Source organism: Vanessa cardui, chromosome 2 (assembly GCF_905220365.1).
Source record: "Vanessa cardui chromosome 2, ilVanCard2.1, whole genome shotgun sequence".
NCBI lineage: Eukaryota > Metazoa > Arthropoda > Insecta > Lepidoptera > Nymphalidae > Vanessa > Vanessa cardui.
In genome coordinates this window covers 9,349,078-9,366,352 of record NC_061124.1, presented here as the reverse complement: position 1 = coordinate 9,366,352, position 17,275 = coordinate 9,349,078, and the positions used below count along the sequence as shown (strand labels likewise).

General features: G+C 32.4%; 3 protein-coding genes across 3 annotated transcripts; 1 reads left to right on the top strand and 2 right to left on the bottom strand.

The window, feature by feature from the left end:
• Positions 1-865: 865 nt before the first annotated feature.
• LOC124539071 (beta-catenin-like protein 1) lies at positions 866-5,653 on the bottom strand. The gene is made up of 13 exons (XM_047116395.1): positions 5,467-5,653; positions 5,199-5,396; positions 4,794-4,940; positions 4,481-4,612; positions 4,212-4,371; positions 3,997-4,088; positions 3,756-3,887; positions 3,343-3,491; positions 2,973-3,148; positions 2,511-2,677; positions 2,236-2,331; positions 1,695-1,791; positions 866-1,017 (listed from the first exon to the last, which is right to left on the bottom strand). Exons 1-13 carry the CDS (start codon positions 5,494-5,496, stop codon positions 929-931), a joined length of 1,665 nt encoding a protein of 554 aa, XP_046972351.1. The 5' UTR covers positions 5,497-5,653; the 3' UTR covers positions 866-928.
• Positions 5,654-7,520: 1,867 nt separating this feature from the next.
• LOC124540567 lies at positions 7,521-11,473 on the top strand. Its single transcript, XM_047118251.1, has 7 exons — positions 7,521-7,634; positions 7,864-7,985; positions 8,502-8,652; positions 8,736-8,778; positions 9,889-10,072; positions 10,283-11,024; positions 11,329-11,473. The coding sequence occupies exons 1-7, from the start codon at positions 7,521-7,523 to the stop codon at positions 11,413-11,415; spliced, it is 1,443 nt and encodes a 480-aa protein (XP_046974207.1). The 3' UTR covers positions 11,416-11,473.
• On the bottom strand, positions 11,421-17,165 carry LOC124541756 (2-Hydroxyacid oxidase 1). Its single transcript, XM_047119704.1, has 9 exons — positions 16,963-17,165; positions 16,657-16,808; positions 15,306-15,426; positions 15,090-15,224; positions 14,799-14,927; positions 14,553-14,685; positions 14,258-14,377; positions 11,784-11,895; positions 11,421-11,569 (listed from the first exon to the last, which is right to left on the bottom strand). The coding sequence occupies exons 1-9, from the start codon at positions 17,094-17,096 to the stop codon at positions 11,502-11,504; spliced, it is 1,104 nt and encodes a 367-aa protein (XP_046975660.1). The 5' UTR covers positions 17,097-17,165; the 3' UTR covers positions 11,421-11,501.
• Between the last annotated feature and the right edge of the window lie 110 nt (positions 17,166-17,275).

Sequence of the window (17,275 nt, the reverse complement as noted above, 5' to 3'; positions counted from 1 at the left end):
GTATAAGCGTAGACCCAAATTAGTGGATGAAACATAAAAGCTTGTAATTGCCTTTCCAACTTCTACTTTAAAGTAATTTAATATTCTTAAGTTTTTATATAATTATAATTTGCTTTAACTTTTTACAGTTAAAAATTTCAATCAAACGGTAAAAATGCAAGTACTTACGTCAGTCTATACAATTGTTTTTTTTTGTTCATTCTTAAAATCGATTATACGAATAAATTTTAATTACTTAACCCGACTGGAATTATGCTAGACGAAGAATTTATTTTGTTTTAAACACATATTTTTGTTAGTGACTACTTAATCAATATGGTGACTTAGTCTGAGTGTACAGGCAGCAGGGCTATTTTGTAAGATTAAGCTTCAAGCTGACCTCGGAGAACGATCGTGAGATGTAAAAATGTTATATTCAAAGGATATTCTTAAAGTAGTGTCTCAGTTCTCGAGTGAGATTTGAAGCGAGTTCTTATAGAACAGCAATGGAGTCTCTTACCCTGCTTTTACCTCATGTTTTTCTAAAGAATATGAGTTAATTCGCTTAAACGCTTGATCACTTATTTCTGTCGTAGTTTTTAGAATTAACGAGGATATACTTTAATATTAGGCAGGGGATAGGTATTAGTAATATCGAGTTGTTGATTGTTTGATGTGTACATGATTGAGGCTCGTGGCACCCGCAAGGAGATGAACCCATACTATTGTGATACATGTGACTGTTTGGAGAGCCCAAACGTGCATTTTTGTAATTTTAGAACGGAAAATGTGTAAACTTTAATTTTATTTATGCACTTTTACGTATTTTGTTCACTGTTACCGATATTATATTAGTGTATGTGCACAGAAAATACAAATATTTTAATGTTTATTTACTGCATTTTATTTAAAACACTATAAAAATATTTCGCAGCTCATTTATTCGTGTTTAAAACTTGTCGACGAGTTGCAGTATGTGTTGCTGTTCCTGCTGACGCCACTCCTCGCTGCCAGCATCGCCCAAGTTACCCGCGTACTCTGTTAATAATGTTAAACATCATATTTATACAAACCACAAATTTAATTTACACTTCAATTCATTATCATAAGGATAATACGTAGTTATCACATTGTTGTTGTGATTTTATATTTTTTAATAGACTACTAGCATATGTATAGTACGACACAACATAGATGTCGCATCGGCAAAATTCGTAAAACCGATCACATCCGAATTGAGTACGCTATCCCAAATTATCAAAATTTATTTCTCATGTGAATATGATCTTTACGCAAACGTAATTACTTGTAATATCATATAATCTAATATATTCGTCAATTTGACGCGTCGATTTACATGCACTTGCTTTTTCTGAGGCGGGAATCTATAGCGACGAATAGCGTCGAATGGCGCGATAGGGAGCTATTTCTATTGGTTGTGTAAACCGGCAGTAATCGGTTTTATTTTCATTCCATTGCATTTTCCGATGCTACATCTAAGTTGTGTCGTACTTTATGTTTCTCTGTAAACAAAAGTGCCTGCAATGCCTTATCAAGGAACTACTAATATTCATATTGCCCTCCACCTAAATATAATACTTATAGAATTAGCAAAACAAGACGGTTAAAGGTCAATATCAAGCCTTCGATTTACAAATAGACATATGGCCCTTTTATCGTTGAGTTTATAAAACAAAGTCATTTAAATACGTTACCTCTCATAACGTGACGAATGATTTTCAAAGAGCCGCCTCTCAAGGATAGCACTCGCTGCACTCTCTGTTTTATCGTAGGCGGGCCCGCCGTGCACACCTGGGGGCGGTGGGGGTGGTGAGGAAATATATGATGCATATAAGTAAATTATTTAGTTGCAATTTCGAATTTATGCAACTGCTCTAACTGGGATCACCGCTTACACTTGGGTAATTAATTTTCTGACTCGATCTAGGGTTCTAGCCCTTGGTTCAAATATGTATGTTACGTATTTTGCTATGTAGGTAGAATTTAGCAGTTGTCTGCTTTAGTGTTTACAATTTCAGACACTTTTTTAAAATTCATAAAAACGTTGGTCCTGCGATCGACTATATTGTTCATGCGTTATAAAAAAAACCTTCCTCCCTAATCATCTATTAAAAACAACCACAACAAAATCCGTTGCGTAATTTTAAAGATCTAAACATATAGGAACAGACAGCGCTAAGCGACTTTGTTTTATACTATGTAATGATGATTAATAAATGTGAACTGCGCAGGTACCTCTAAAATGATTCTATCGATGAGCTGCAGCGTGAACAGTCCGCCGGATAACCTTTTCAAATACTGGGCGTCGTCATCCAAGTCTTCAGCATCTTGCTGAAATACCAATTAAAAATTATTATGTTTTTTTTAAAACGAACTTAAAAATAATCTTAATTTTAATTTCATTCAAAAATATATACAATGTACTTAAATGATGTTGGTAATTGCATAGCATTGTTTTAACTACATATAAATTATTTTTTCACCTTTACTTATATAATGAAGCTTCTTACCTCCATTTCTTTTTCAGTTCGGTCTACTTTGTCCATATATTTGAAGTGCAATTCCAGCAATCTATCAACTTTTTCAAGATCGTTCTCAGTGAACTTGGCTAAAAGTCTCTGCCGCTGACCGCCTTGGCAGTTGCGTAACATCGATGCTATTATAGAAACAACATGTTCTGAAAATTTTATATACATTATTTTTTATGAAACTCTTAATTAATACTTTCATCCTACTATAATATTTATTAATAATATATAATTAATAATATTATTTACTTATTTATAAATGCGAAAGGATGGATGTATGTATGTTTGTTACTCTTTTACGAAGAAACTACACAATGGATTTGTAAATTTTACAGTAGTAACCTATACTACATACACCTGAAAAACCCATAGGCTACAATTTATAATGATTTTGTGTAATTTAGTCATTATCTAAGTTCGCAGAAGTTATAACACTATACAAACCTTCATGTTGATCAACTGTTAGTAATCTTTTCCTTTTCGGCGTTTTCATAAAAAGTGGGAATACAGTGCGAAGACCTAATATATCAACAAACTTGTTACAGTTATCCCGTCCATCTGGTCCTGCCAATGCATGATCCAAAACCTTTAATGATCCATTGCGGGACATTTTCTTCTCCCTAAAAAAAATTGCTTATAATAATATTTTAAAAGGATTTTTATATGTACTACTAGTACAATTCAAAAAACTTCTCGGATGGATAAGCTCATTAAAGAAAGACAATATATTAAGCCTATATGATATAAATATTACAAATGTAAAGTTTAATGTGAGTAAACCTTGGTGATAGTGTAACTTAAAACGGAACCATACCTAAGCATAAGATTCATGAGCTGTAACCCTTCTCCCCTAAGGAATCTATCTCTATTTAACGGCTCCATTAATGCACAACAAAGTCCATCGAACATGTTCTCCATCGCCTCTTGCTCTTCAGCTCCACTTGGGTCATGACGTTTGTAGAACTATAAATAATTAAAATAATTGTTTATAAACATTTCACTATTTATTAAAGATTTCTAAAGTTGGAAATCATTTTAAAATAATTTTTGCATACTTATTTGTTCCTTAGCTATATAGGTTTATCGGTTATCTTATTACTAGAAGATGCCCTTGATATACTGATATTATATATATGATATACTTATATTTCGTTAGTTACAAGCAATCCAATTTTAATAAAAATAATCAGTAATTAATTCATTAGAAGGTTCAAAATATCAACCTACCGCTAATTGTTGTAGCAGAACATCAATTCCATCTAGATCCCCGAGCAACTTTCTGTTCTCTGGTGTATTTTGTAGCAGTATAGATAAAATTTCAGTTGCATACAATTTGTTGCCATCAAATGGAATTTTCACCTGTGAAAAAAATCATCATCGAATTTCAATCTAAAATTTTCTGATATAGTATATATTACAGTACTTTTTAAAAGTAACAGTTAATGACTAGTATGTTAGATTAATTTACCTTTAGCCTTTTAAGTATCCATTGAATGAAACCTTGTTTTGCAACTTCAACACACAGTTCTGGCCTAAACTCAGTTATATTTTCAATAATACCTAGAGAAAAAAAGGTATTTTTGTAATATAATCCTAACAATACAGGCATATCATATATCATAAATGGTAAGAATCATACAGTGCACACCAAAATGAGTTTTAAATATTCTTATAGAATTATACCTAATGTGTTATGAACAGCATCTCTCTCGTCTGGTACTTGCTCATCTAGACGTGCCAAATTATGTAATAGTAACGCAGGACACTCTGCTTCAGCTAGAGCATTAATCAATTCCTCTGCACCCTCCTCGCTCTCATGCAGAATATCTACATCTGTCAATTCCTAAAATCATTTTTAAAATTAATAAATACCTATGTATTAGAAAAAAAGGTAACATTATAAACAAAGTTAAAATAAATTGTTTTCGATGGTAAATATTTTTTTTACACACTTGCAATAGATGAACAACTTTAGTAGAAACATCAGTGTTGTCATGTGAAAGTAATTCTAATATAGAATTAATACATTTTAATTCCACCAGCAAAGGGTACTGGTCGGGAACTGTTGCTACTGCACTTAAGTCCTGAAAATTAAAATAAATTGTTATATTTTGGAATTAAGGTTTTCAGTCAAGAAGACCTGCCAATTCCCAATAAATCTTTGTAACAGTTAAAAATAATATTTCATTTTAATTTAAGTGTATACTTAGCTTGAGCATGAAATATTGAAACTGAAAATTTTAAATTGGAAAAAGATATGCAAACCTGTAGAGCTTCAAACAAATCTATTTCACTTTCCATAAACTTTTCTGGTTGGTCTGGAAATTTTATTCTCATTTCCCTATTTTTGAGTGCCTTCTTTTCAAAGTTTAGTACTAACTTCTTCACAGTGGTGTCATCAAGAACTTCACCCTGATTCATCAAAACAACAGTATGAAAAATACTAAGGATAGGAAAAAAGGGCTTAGCTGTTAGAAACCTCATCATTAATACACTAAAAACCCTTTGAATTGGTTTTTTAGTTGGACATGTACCCATTATTGAATTACATATTATATTAATATCACATTTGTCCATGTAAGCAATATACTGGAGAGAGCATGCTGTATAGAGGTGCAAAGTTTAGTCAACACAAACAGATACAGAAAAATACAAAATGTATATATATACCTCTGTTACTTCAGTCTCAACAAATCTTAGGATATCTTCACGTTCTTTATCTGTAATTGTTGGTTCTTTGGGGAGAACTCTATTAGCAGCAAAACGATCTGCTGATTTGTTTAAGCGACGCGTTTTTCCGGAACGTTTGGGTTCATCATCGGAATCATCCAAATCGTCTTCATTAGGTCTTTTAGGAGTTGGTGTGGGCTAAAAATAAAAATTACATTTAATATTTTCTTTTCTAAGTCTCATTATTATGAAGATTTTTAATATTTACTTTAAAAGATAGTAGTTCGCCGACATCCATCTTTAATATGTAGTAATATAAATTGCAGTCCACAAATATGATCAACAAGGAATAAAATAAAATAATATTTTAGACCATTGTAATTTGTTAAATTGCAAATTGACCGAAACCGAATAGTTTGATATTAAGCAATTAGCAAACTAACATTGACTTGACAGTTGACAGTGGCAAGTAACTAACTACCAATTGACAAAGTGTCCTTATCCACGGATTACTCTCATACCCTAATATCATATTACTCTATGACTGTCATATTTAATTTATCACAGAACTCTCATTTATGCATTCAAATACTATATTAGAACAATAAAATAAATCTTATTTTCTGTCTTTATATTGCAGCATTTGTAATTTAATATTAAGAAATTATTTGCGGATGAAACCTTTACTTCTAAGTCATCATATTCTTTGAAAAAGACAAAATAACATTCTTATTCCCTAAAGAGTAGGTACTTGAAAACGAACATCATACCAAAAACTTGGCGGCAAATATTAAGGGACGTAATATTTTTATTAAGTTAAAATATACATTATAAAGACACAATAATATTTTTTTAAAGGCTAATAATTATACAATGCACAAATTTGAACATAGTAAATTTTCGCTTGAACAGGTAAACATTTTAATAATCTTTATACATTAAAAATAGAAATCTTATGTTGACGAATGTGTGATTTTAGAAAACTTTACTATCAGAAACGAGATCAAATTTAAACGAAGTATTAGAACTAATACTTAACACATGTGATATAGATGTTTTAACACGAATGTTTTCAAGTATAGGAATATACTTATTATCTTTGGTAAGTTTAATTAGTAATAAATTATGCTTAATATAATATAAATCACATAATTTCTATACATATGAGTTTATGTATTTATCAACAGGAAACAAATTACGACAGCATTATAAAATGCGATCCGTTATATGAAAAAATTGTTATCGTGTTAAATAGCGGAGTCCAAGAAAAAATAACAATCGCAATTAATTTAATATGCGCAATACTATATATTAATGACAAGGGACAAACGAGGAAGAAGTCTTTGCACATCTATGCACAAAATATCTTAAGAATCAGTGGTTGCTTAACATCAATGACAAACCTCTTTATAAGTTTTATGATGGTATGAAATTGCTATAAATTTTTTATCATATATATATATAAAACATTTATTCAAGTTGACTGTAACTGTTCATGTAAAAATTAAATTTGGAATGCACTCAATTACAAATTAGTACGCTCCGTTAAAAATTTACACAATTTTTTGCGTTTTGATTATTATTACTCTCAGTTAATAAAACTAGTCCTGTCTGGTGGTTTCTTCTTAATTTTTGAGTCAGCTTACGGCTAATTTTTCAAATCGCGTCAGTGTCTTACGGGTGTTCAATGCAAGAGACAATGCACCTTAGCTTACGATAACGTCGGAGCGATGAGGCCGGCTGTGAAGCGAGTGCAATAGTCATTTTCGACAACGGAAACGTAAGATTGGTCTTTTGTGTTGGCCTGGTTTTCCTTTGAAAAGCGCTGCCTACCATGAACATGATCGTTTTTGCCATTAATTGTAATAAATAGGTTGTAACCTAAATGGCTGACTTCTTGAGCTAATGAGTATGAGTGAGCTATCGTATTCTCCGATTAACGACTCTGCAGCGTTCTATGTTTTATTTGTAAGACAGTCTAATTTATGTGGGTCGCTGTTAAAGATTTGCTCATCTATTAAGTTAAGGTATGTTCATTAAATGATGTTCAGGATCAAATAGTTATAGGATAGTAAAGGAATTATCAAACATTATGTCAAGCCCGGACATCGAGCCCACTGATACTCGACAATGGATGCTTCGATTGTTTAAAAGAATCAAGAATATTTGTGTAGATTGTTGTACCCTAGTTGCTTAAAAGGTGACCTTTTGCTACCCTGCGCATTTCCAAGCACTATTTTTATTTCTTGGAGATACGAGTTTAATGGACAATCGAGAACAAATCAAGCAACTCTTGCAATAAATTTTTTTTTTGTACTTAAGATGGTTATGTCTTGCCAGCATCAAGACACCCTGAAGGCCGTATGTGGAGGTATCAGCGAGGCTTGCCGCGAATGCTCTATCAATCAGACATTTTGCTCACATATAGTACCTTTGGTGAGATGTAATTAATTACAGTGTTTTATAATTATTTCTATAATAATTCCCATAATTATATTCAATTAGATTTACGCAGTAACAGGTCGAGCATTTCTCTGCAAAAAGTTTACAAGTAGTTTGTATTTCTATTCAAAAGTACCAAATAAAAATTTACACTCTCGAAAAAAATTAATAAAAAATAGTTACTAAATAGATAAAATATAGTAATATTCCTAATATATTGCAGTGTATACGACGATGTCGTGCAGGAAGTTCGGATATGTTTATTGTTTTGCAAAGTCTGCTATCGGACCACAGTCGAAATATGAAATTGTTTCACGAGAACAATGGAATGAAAATATTTACGAGGTACAATTCAATTACCACAATACTTGAGTATTTTCTTTATGAGTAGTTTCAATGCAAATAAGCCGTCATTAGCATTAAAATGTATTTAATGACTGCACTATTTGTTTTAAAATAAATAAAACTAAACTAAAGAGTCGAGATGGCCCAGTGGTTAGAACGCGTGTATCTTAACCGATGATTGCGGGTTCAAACCCAGGCAAGCACCGCTGTTTCAGGTGCTTAATTTGTCTTTATAATTCATCTCGTGCTCAGCGGTGAAGGAAAACATCGTGAGGAAACCTGCATGTGACAAATTTCATAGAAATTCTGCCACATGTGCATTCCACCAACCCGCATTGGAACAGCGTGGTGGAATATGTTCTAAACCTTCTCCTCAAAGGGAGAGGAGGCCTTTAGCCCAGTAGTGGGAATTTACAGGCTGTTGTTGTTGTTGTTGAAATAAAAGTAATAAGCAAGTACGTTATTCGTTATATAATAGTTGTTTGTTTCATTCATTGACGATATCGTAATTTATAGAGAGTCTTTGCAACATTCATTTTGCCTTCAATTACTGAACACTGTCGTTGAAAACACGACGAATGAAAATCATCGTGTCGTAGTATCGGAGTCGTCTCATATATTCGAGCATTTGCGGTACTTTTTACACAGATACGGAGCATCTAATTTGGTAAAGTATACCTCACTGATAAAACATACCCATTAATAATATTTAAACTGTTGAAAGTATTACGATGTTCTGTTTCCTTGCAGATTGGGCAATGGGTCTCTATCATTCTGTTTTCATATCAAAAAGGTATGTATATTTATGTATATCATTGAAAGAAACGCGTTGCTCGTAAATGTCCTAATAGGATATAAGAAAGTTTTGAATTTTACCACGTTCCGTCAATAGCACAAACATTTGCGGACTGCTTAGTGGAATAAGTTGCAAGTTTGATCGTAGATATCACTTTTGACTTCTTCGTCGATTGTTACCTACTAGTCTCTCGGCCTAAACCTCTAGCATACACTAGTTTCCTTTTACAACAACAGCCTGTAAATTCCCACTGCTGGGCTAAAGTCCTCCTTTCCCTTTGAGGAGAAGGTTTGGAACATATTCCACCACGCTGTTCCAATGCGGGTTTGGTGGAATACACATGTGGAAGAATTTCTATGAAATTTGTCAGATGCAAGTTTCCTCACGATGTTTTCCTTCACCGCTGAGCACGAGATGAATTATAAAGACAAATTAAGCACATGAAACAGCGGTGCTTGCCTGGGTTTGAACCCGCAATCATCCGTTAAGAGGCACGCGTTCTAACCACTGGGCCATCTCGACTCTTGTTTCCTTTTAGCGTACTATCAAATATTACTTTATGTAGTGTCCGATGGAAGACAAAGTGATTTAGCATAGAAAATTTGACTACTAGTTACTTATATGCAATATTCCTAACAGTCTTCACTACAAGCACAAGATTTTATCTTAATTAGAGGGGTGAATAGGATTTTTAAGTAATTTCTTAAATAATCACTACTAATGTTATGATCACGCGAGTTAGTCGTATTGACTTTATCATAATAAAGGAATCACAATATAGAAATAAAACACCTAGATAATCGAGCTGAGATGGCCCAGTGGTTAGGACGATGCATCTTAACCGATGATTTCGGATTCAAACAAAGGCAAGCACCAATATATATACGTGTTTAATTTGTGTTTATAATTCATCTCGTGCTCGGCGGTGAAGGAATACAACGTGAGGAAACCTGCATGAGTCTAATTTCATAGAAATTCCACCAAACCCGCATTGGAACAGCGTGTGGAATATGTTCTAAGCTCTCTTCTTAATAGGAAAGGAGGCCTTAGCCCAGCAGTGGGAAATTTACTGGCTTTACCTAGATAATAATTTTAATTATTTTTCAGTTTTAAGGAGATTTGGTAAAAAGAATAATAATGGTGTCGACGCATATATTAGGAAGTGCAATACAAAAGAGTCTCAACTACCGAGACATGTGGTTTGCAACACCAAACAAGATGACACGAATGAATTATTCCGTAATATTTTAAAAGAATTAATTGGAACACAAAGTAACAATTACGGTCATAATAAAAATACCACACATAAAAATAATTATAAAAATTTCAATAAAAATACTCAATGTGGTACGGCGTATGGCAGTACAATTGTCGAAAAGGAAACTTTAAGAAGAAACACTAGACCCATAAAATATGATAATTTAGATGAACCCATTCCCGCAAACAATGATTTATCATTTTCATTTTTGATTAATCCAAAACAATCTTTCGAAAACAACAGACGTGCACCATTAAGTTGTGTTCCTGGTTCTACCAGGGAAAAAAATATTAATAACAATTCGTTACTTCTCTCCCGTTTTAACCAAACCGCTATTAATTATAAGCAAAGTTTGCCCAAAATTTCTGATGCACCATTAACGCAGGAGTTGGACCAAGACAGTACATTCTTTTTTGCGCCGCCGTTTGTTTCAACACCAAAACGCAATACTAAAACATTAAAGTCTAACTCTATATCACAATCTTCTCGATTATCAGTTTTTAAATCAGCTGCAACTAAAAGACAATGTCATATTAAAACTAGACCTAATAAAACTAAACATATAAAAAGAACGTTTGACAACAAAAAAATACAAAATAAAACGATTGGCGCCAAATTTATCGACATCATCAATGGATCCTGTACAACACTAGTCAAAAGTTATACTTCCCTCAAAAATATATTCAAACATAAAGAACATACGGTTTGCAAAGACGTATCAACCAGTACATCCGCAGTGTCAACTTTCTGCAACAACAGCTTTACAAACTATATGCGGAAAAGAGATGCGATGTCGAACTATTTTGACGAAAGAGAAGATGAAACATATTTGAAAAGAGAACTTAGTGTTGAAGATGCTTTTAGTTCTTGCAACACGTGCAACGATACGATCGCCTTAAAACATAAACTGACGAATGATGCTAAGTTGCAACATACGGTTAAAAGATTGAAGTTCGGTATAAACATGTACGGATGCGACTTTAAGGTAATGGAAAAAGGTTTCTTATTTATTATTAATAATCTAATTTAGACGACCACGGTTTCCATGGGGACAACACTCCGAGATCCCTGGTTCATTTCCAGGCCGAGTCGATGTGGAAAAAGTTCATTGGTATTCTATGTTGTCTTGGGTTGTTGTGTTTTTGATTTTTCACAATACAAGTGTTTCAGCTGCTTGTACTTACATTAGGGTCAGAATAATATATGTGACATTATCCAATTAAAAAATATTAAATTAAATTAATTTTATAGTCAAAATAAATTTATAACTTGTTTAATAAATCTTTCAGAAAATATCAAGAACTCTGTGGCCCAACGAACAGTACATGACACCAAGTGTATTATATAATTTATATCGAAAGCTGATAATAAAATAAATCAATCAATTCCAACTATTTATTTAATGGTTCTACATAAATAAGTCACTGAAGGCACCCCTGATATAAGATCTTGTCAAATGAAATTACAATCTACTGTAAGTTGACTCGTGACGCACCATGTCTTTCGTAATGTCTGCAATGGTCGGAGTACCTGTAACAACACTTACATAAAATATACAGAAACGTGAAATGTTTCCAAAAAAAAGCTAGTTTCTAACAATTTGCTACCAGAAGTCGCAGTGTACTTTGAAAATAACTGTTTATGGAATCTCTATTTTCAAAACTCGAATGATTTAAATAAATAAATCTTCAAAAGTAATCTCTTTTCAATAGTATTTTTTATTTTCCAATAAAATATATCTGACCTGCAATTTGGAATGTATATTCCAATTCCTTTCGGAATATACTTAACATTCTTTTGACACCGGCCTCACCGCCGACTGTCAGACCCCATATCGCTGGGCGACCGACGAAAACCTAAAACATTTATTAATTCATCAGATCACTGATTTGATGTGATTATGGAAATTATGCTAGTGCCTATTAAAAATGTATTTTCAAAAGATATATAACTAGTGATGTTTATTAAATAGAAATATATTAGAGATACAACCTCCCAGGCCGTAAAATCCATATTACATACATATTAACATATAATAAAAGAACGTTATTTTATCAGTACTAAAGATTTTCTTCTGTTTAACTCATCATTATATACTATATCAACGAATTAATAAATTCTACTCTTAGATAGTCTTCTGGCTTACAGTTAAATATAATACATCAGAACAAACAATGAGATACTGGCAATGATATTCTAATAAACAGATTTGTTATACCCATACTAAACAACAGAAGAAAAGTGTGCCGCGCCGGGGATCGTTTATTTTACATTTCGTTACAAGTATAAATAAAATTTTAACAAAAAGAAAAACCGACTTCAAACAAAACACTATTTTAAAACAAATTAATATGCACGAAAAAGTAATAAAAATAATTGCGTATTCAACATATTTTTTAGAGTCTTCCTAAGTTAAATGAAATGAAAAATATTAGACTACTTAAAAGTCGATTAACGATTATATCATGTAGTTATAGTTATTGGTATATTTGGAGCCGGTGTCAGCCACGGTGCCCTTGCCCCAACAATCAAAAGAAAGAAGCGATACGAGCCCCTTGATTGATCCAGTATATTATTGTGTAAAAGGTAATTTGTAAAAAACATATTTGTTAAAGTATTCTCGTATTGTTTTTTTGATAGATATACTGTAGGGTTTTATTGGCTGACACCGACTCCAAATATAACAATAATTATAACTACATGATATAATCGTTAATCGACTTTTAAGTAGTCTAATATTTTTCATTTCATTTAACTTAGGAAGACTCTAAAAAATATGTTGAATACGCAATTATTTTTATTACTTTTTCGTGCATATTAATTTGTTTTAAAATAGTGTTTTGTTTGAAGTCGGTTTTTCTTTTTGTTAAAATTTTATTTATTTTTTGATTTTAAGTGAAGCTGATGTTGAATAACTAATTTTTTTTTAATATGGATAGATTAAGCGTTCCGTTTATATGAGTCAGAAACTACTTCGAGGACAATTTCAAAGGAAACTTGCGAATAAAGCAAAAATAGACTTTCGAAAATGCGGATTTAATACGTCACGCGGCGTAAACTACAAGGATCCCTCGAAAGAGCTGTAATCGAACTCAGCAAAAAAACTTTGAAAAAGACCAACTATATTTCGTACATCATATGACATCACATCACATACACAAAATTTGATTAAAGATAGTAAGAAATTCTGCCCCATATCGCACCCTAACTGCGACCCGTATAGGAGTTCCATCACTACATAGTATAAAACAAAGTCGCTTTCTCTGTCCCTATATCTTTAAATCTACGCATCGGATTTTGATGCGGTTTTTTTTAAAAGATAGTGTGATTCAAGGGGAAGGTTTGTGTATATAATACATGAACAATATAGTAAAGAAACACTGATAATTTTAGAAGTTTGCGATGTGATGTCGTATATAAACAAATTCTGTAGTATATTTAGTATCAGTATTGCACCCGTGCGAAGCCGGGGTGGGTAGCTAGTTGATTATAATATTCGACTATGATTATTACATAAACATAACCACATTACGGAAGGTGACTCAAATATCCAAATAACCTATAAATAAAAGATTCGACCGAGTATCGCTAACGTGCTCCTCAGAATTGTTCCGTTCCCTTCCGTTCCGTTACTTTGTCATGGATCCTGTGCTCAGAACCTTACCAAACTTTCACCAAATTACCCTAGAAGTATATATTTTATAATAAAAAAAGAATTATCAAAATTGGTTAACGTGATTTTCAGTTATTCACCTATTTGTCGCGCATATACATAAGGCAAATTTAAGACTTATGTCGTTTTCACATGGATACCATCATCGGAAAAAAAAATAAAAAAAATGGGACCCCACGGGAAGCACTACCTTTCCAACAAAAAAAAAATTATCAAAATCGGTCCACCCAGTGAAAAGTTATGAGGTAACAAACATAAAAAAAAAAAAATACAGACGAATTGATAACCTCCTCCTTTTGGAAGTCGGTTGAAAAATGATAGACAATTAGATGTTTTAGTTACGCAAAACGTATTACTACGTAATTATGATATGTTATAACGTATTACTACGTAAAACGATTAAAGGCCCAATTAGGACGTTTTCTAGTCTTCACTTTTTGCGCGTTAATAACATATCTGTTCACTAGAACATCATTGATACATGAACATGATACTGAGATACATATATCATTTTATTAGGTAAAGAAATGCCAAGTTTAGTTTACCATTTTTGCTCCCAAAGCTAATGCTTTGTACACATCTGTTCCTGTTGTTACACCTCCGTCCAAAAATACTTCGACATTGTAATTTTTTACGGCTTCAACTATTTCAGGTAGAGCTTCAATCTGCAAATATATACTATTTTAATTTTGATTGATTATTGATCTTGATTCGGGTAATTTAGCCAAGAGTGGTGACGCATCGACGAAGTAAGGGATGTTTAAAATGTTCATGGATTGTGATAACAATTGGACTATTGTAAGTCTGTTTAATTAGAAAAAAAGGGTAAAATCAGATTACTGTTGACGGAACACCATCTAACTGCCTCGCGCCGTGGTTTGACACCAAGATACCGTCACAGCCGGCCTCAATAGCGCGCACGGCGTCATCGCCGCGTAATATTCCTTTTGCCACGATAGGTAGTTTAGTTATGCTGTAAGAAGTTCGAAATATAAACTCAATTTAAACGACCCACTTTCAGATATGTTCAATAAATTAATTTTCATCGTAAAATTTATTACTACTTTATTTTTAGTAAGTACTTACCTCTTTAACCATTTTATTTCACCCCAAGTCAAAGTTTTGTCAAATAAATTATTAACATAATTATTTAAGCCACTGCCATGCCCTGTACTATGTATTTTTGTGGATAGATGACCATCAAAATTTGCCAATCTAAAAGAAAAACCAAATAAATTGATAGACTTGAAATTTTTAAAATAACTGTAAGCGTTTCAGTATGTTTATATATTATAATATTCTTTAAAAGTCTAATATAGATTATGTTATAAGTACGTATACTTGTATTACATATACTTTTCAACGATACCAACTTACTTCAAATGATTTGGAAGGGTAAACTTATTACGAATATCAGCTCTTCTTATACCAAAAATGGGAGTATCAACCGTTAGCGCAATCGCTTTAAACCCAGCTTGTTCAGCTCTCAACACTAACTTTCGTGTTACCTCTCTGTAAAAATATTAAAATTAACTAAATTTTATTGGTTTTATAAATATACACATATAAAAGGGCCATAATAATAATATTTGCCTGTCGTTATAAATGTATAATTGAAACCATTTGATGGCATTTGGAGCGGCCTCGGCTACTTCTTCTATAGAACTCGTTGAGATTGTACTCAGTGTATAGATCACGCCTTCCGCCTGTGCAGCTGTGGAAAATAATAAGTTACCGAAAGTATCTGTTACATAATTAAATTAAAAATAAACAAAAAACTGAGACAACAGATAACATTTCAACTTATGATAAAAGTAATAAATGCGGATCATCATATTTGTATCAGTTGTGAGACACATGCGCACAAACACGACCTCTTATGAAATTTTTGTTGTTTTGTCTATTGTTTGATTTTGACCACTGTGAAATACAGGTAATTTCTGAAAGAGCATCCCACTGTTACGGTTCAGCTTTGATTAGTCACATCAGAAATGAAGAAGCCACGTGCTTCGTACGAAATGAAATGTTAGTTAATAATAATCTATTTAATATCTATGGGATTGAATCTGAGGATCTTCGAGATTTCATTAGACTATATTATTGACAGAGGTTCAAGTATGCATTAGCATAAGATTTCAATAAATACCTACTTTTGTACTCATCTATTATCTTTATCATATTGATTATTATTGATACCTTAGAGCAAAAGGGCATATTTATAGTGATATAACTCAATATTTGTTTGTCTTACAATAATAAACTTATTAACACGTTTTTTTTTTGTATAAATTCAGTGATTATTATTCCGGATTTTGTATGCTTTCACGTTTTGTGGGAGAACGAGAACAAAAAAATACCCTTTGTTTTATTATATGCTTTGAAAAAAGTTTTAAATAACAGACAAAACCACTAATGACAACAAGTATACATTTGCTAATGGCATGATTAATGATTATATCCTGTTTAACATTGCTTCAAATACCATAGAAATACACGCAATGCAGATTAATAGTTAGACACCATAAGTTGAAAGAAGAAAATAATAACATTAAAAAGTAAAACAAATACTAATAACGATGACCAGTCGCAATATCGATTTTTTCTTAATATGTAATACAATTGAAAATCTTCATTGGAAGGTCGTTATGGAAGCGCTACGAGTTTTCAATAACCGCTAATAATCTGAAGTCAGAAATTGGGAAGTGTTATATACTTCTGGGCCGGGGAAAGCACACACAATACCTCCTCCATATGTAAGTATTAATGAACTAAGTAAAGAATAAAAAGTACATTTAAACTATACAGAGTCACTGTATCTCCTATGTAATCGACTGTCTGAATTGGACCGCCCTCAACGAAATTATGTCAACTCACCCTAACATCGTTAAGGAACTACTTTTATTACTAATAATATGACTACATAAAATACGAAAAAATATTGTACCTCTGACATTAGCCGTTTCACCATCAGGATGTGCCATTCTTTGCATTGCAGTGGGGGATATACCCAGCGGCATTGACACTTTCTCCCCAAATATTGTGGTAGATAAATCGCAAGCTGCTAAACCGACGAGGCATTTTGGACGTATACGGAGCCTACAAATTAATTTAAAACGGATAAATGTTGGAAATAACACAGCACACACGGTTATAGTTTGCGACTTTTATAATCCACATTTAAATCATAAACAACAATAACATGTTTTTGCGTTTATAATTATTTATTGATTTTATATTGCCTGTAAATTACCTTTGATAAGCACGTCTATTCTCTGCTAAGGTGTATTCCTCAGTTGCACCACTTTTGTAATAATCTCGAGCGTTTTTAGGTAATAAAGCTAAAGCAGCGTCTTCTAATTCTTTCACACTAATATATTTCTCCATTGTGTAAAATCAAATATAGTACTGTTTAATAGACTCGGACATCATTTATGTAAGCTGTACTGATAAGAAGTAATGTTTTGTTAAATGACTTATCAATATACAAAATACCAAAGGCCATAGATCAGATTCGTTAGTTTTCCACTTTTTTTTGCAATATTTATTTATATTTTAGTTTGACC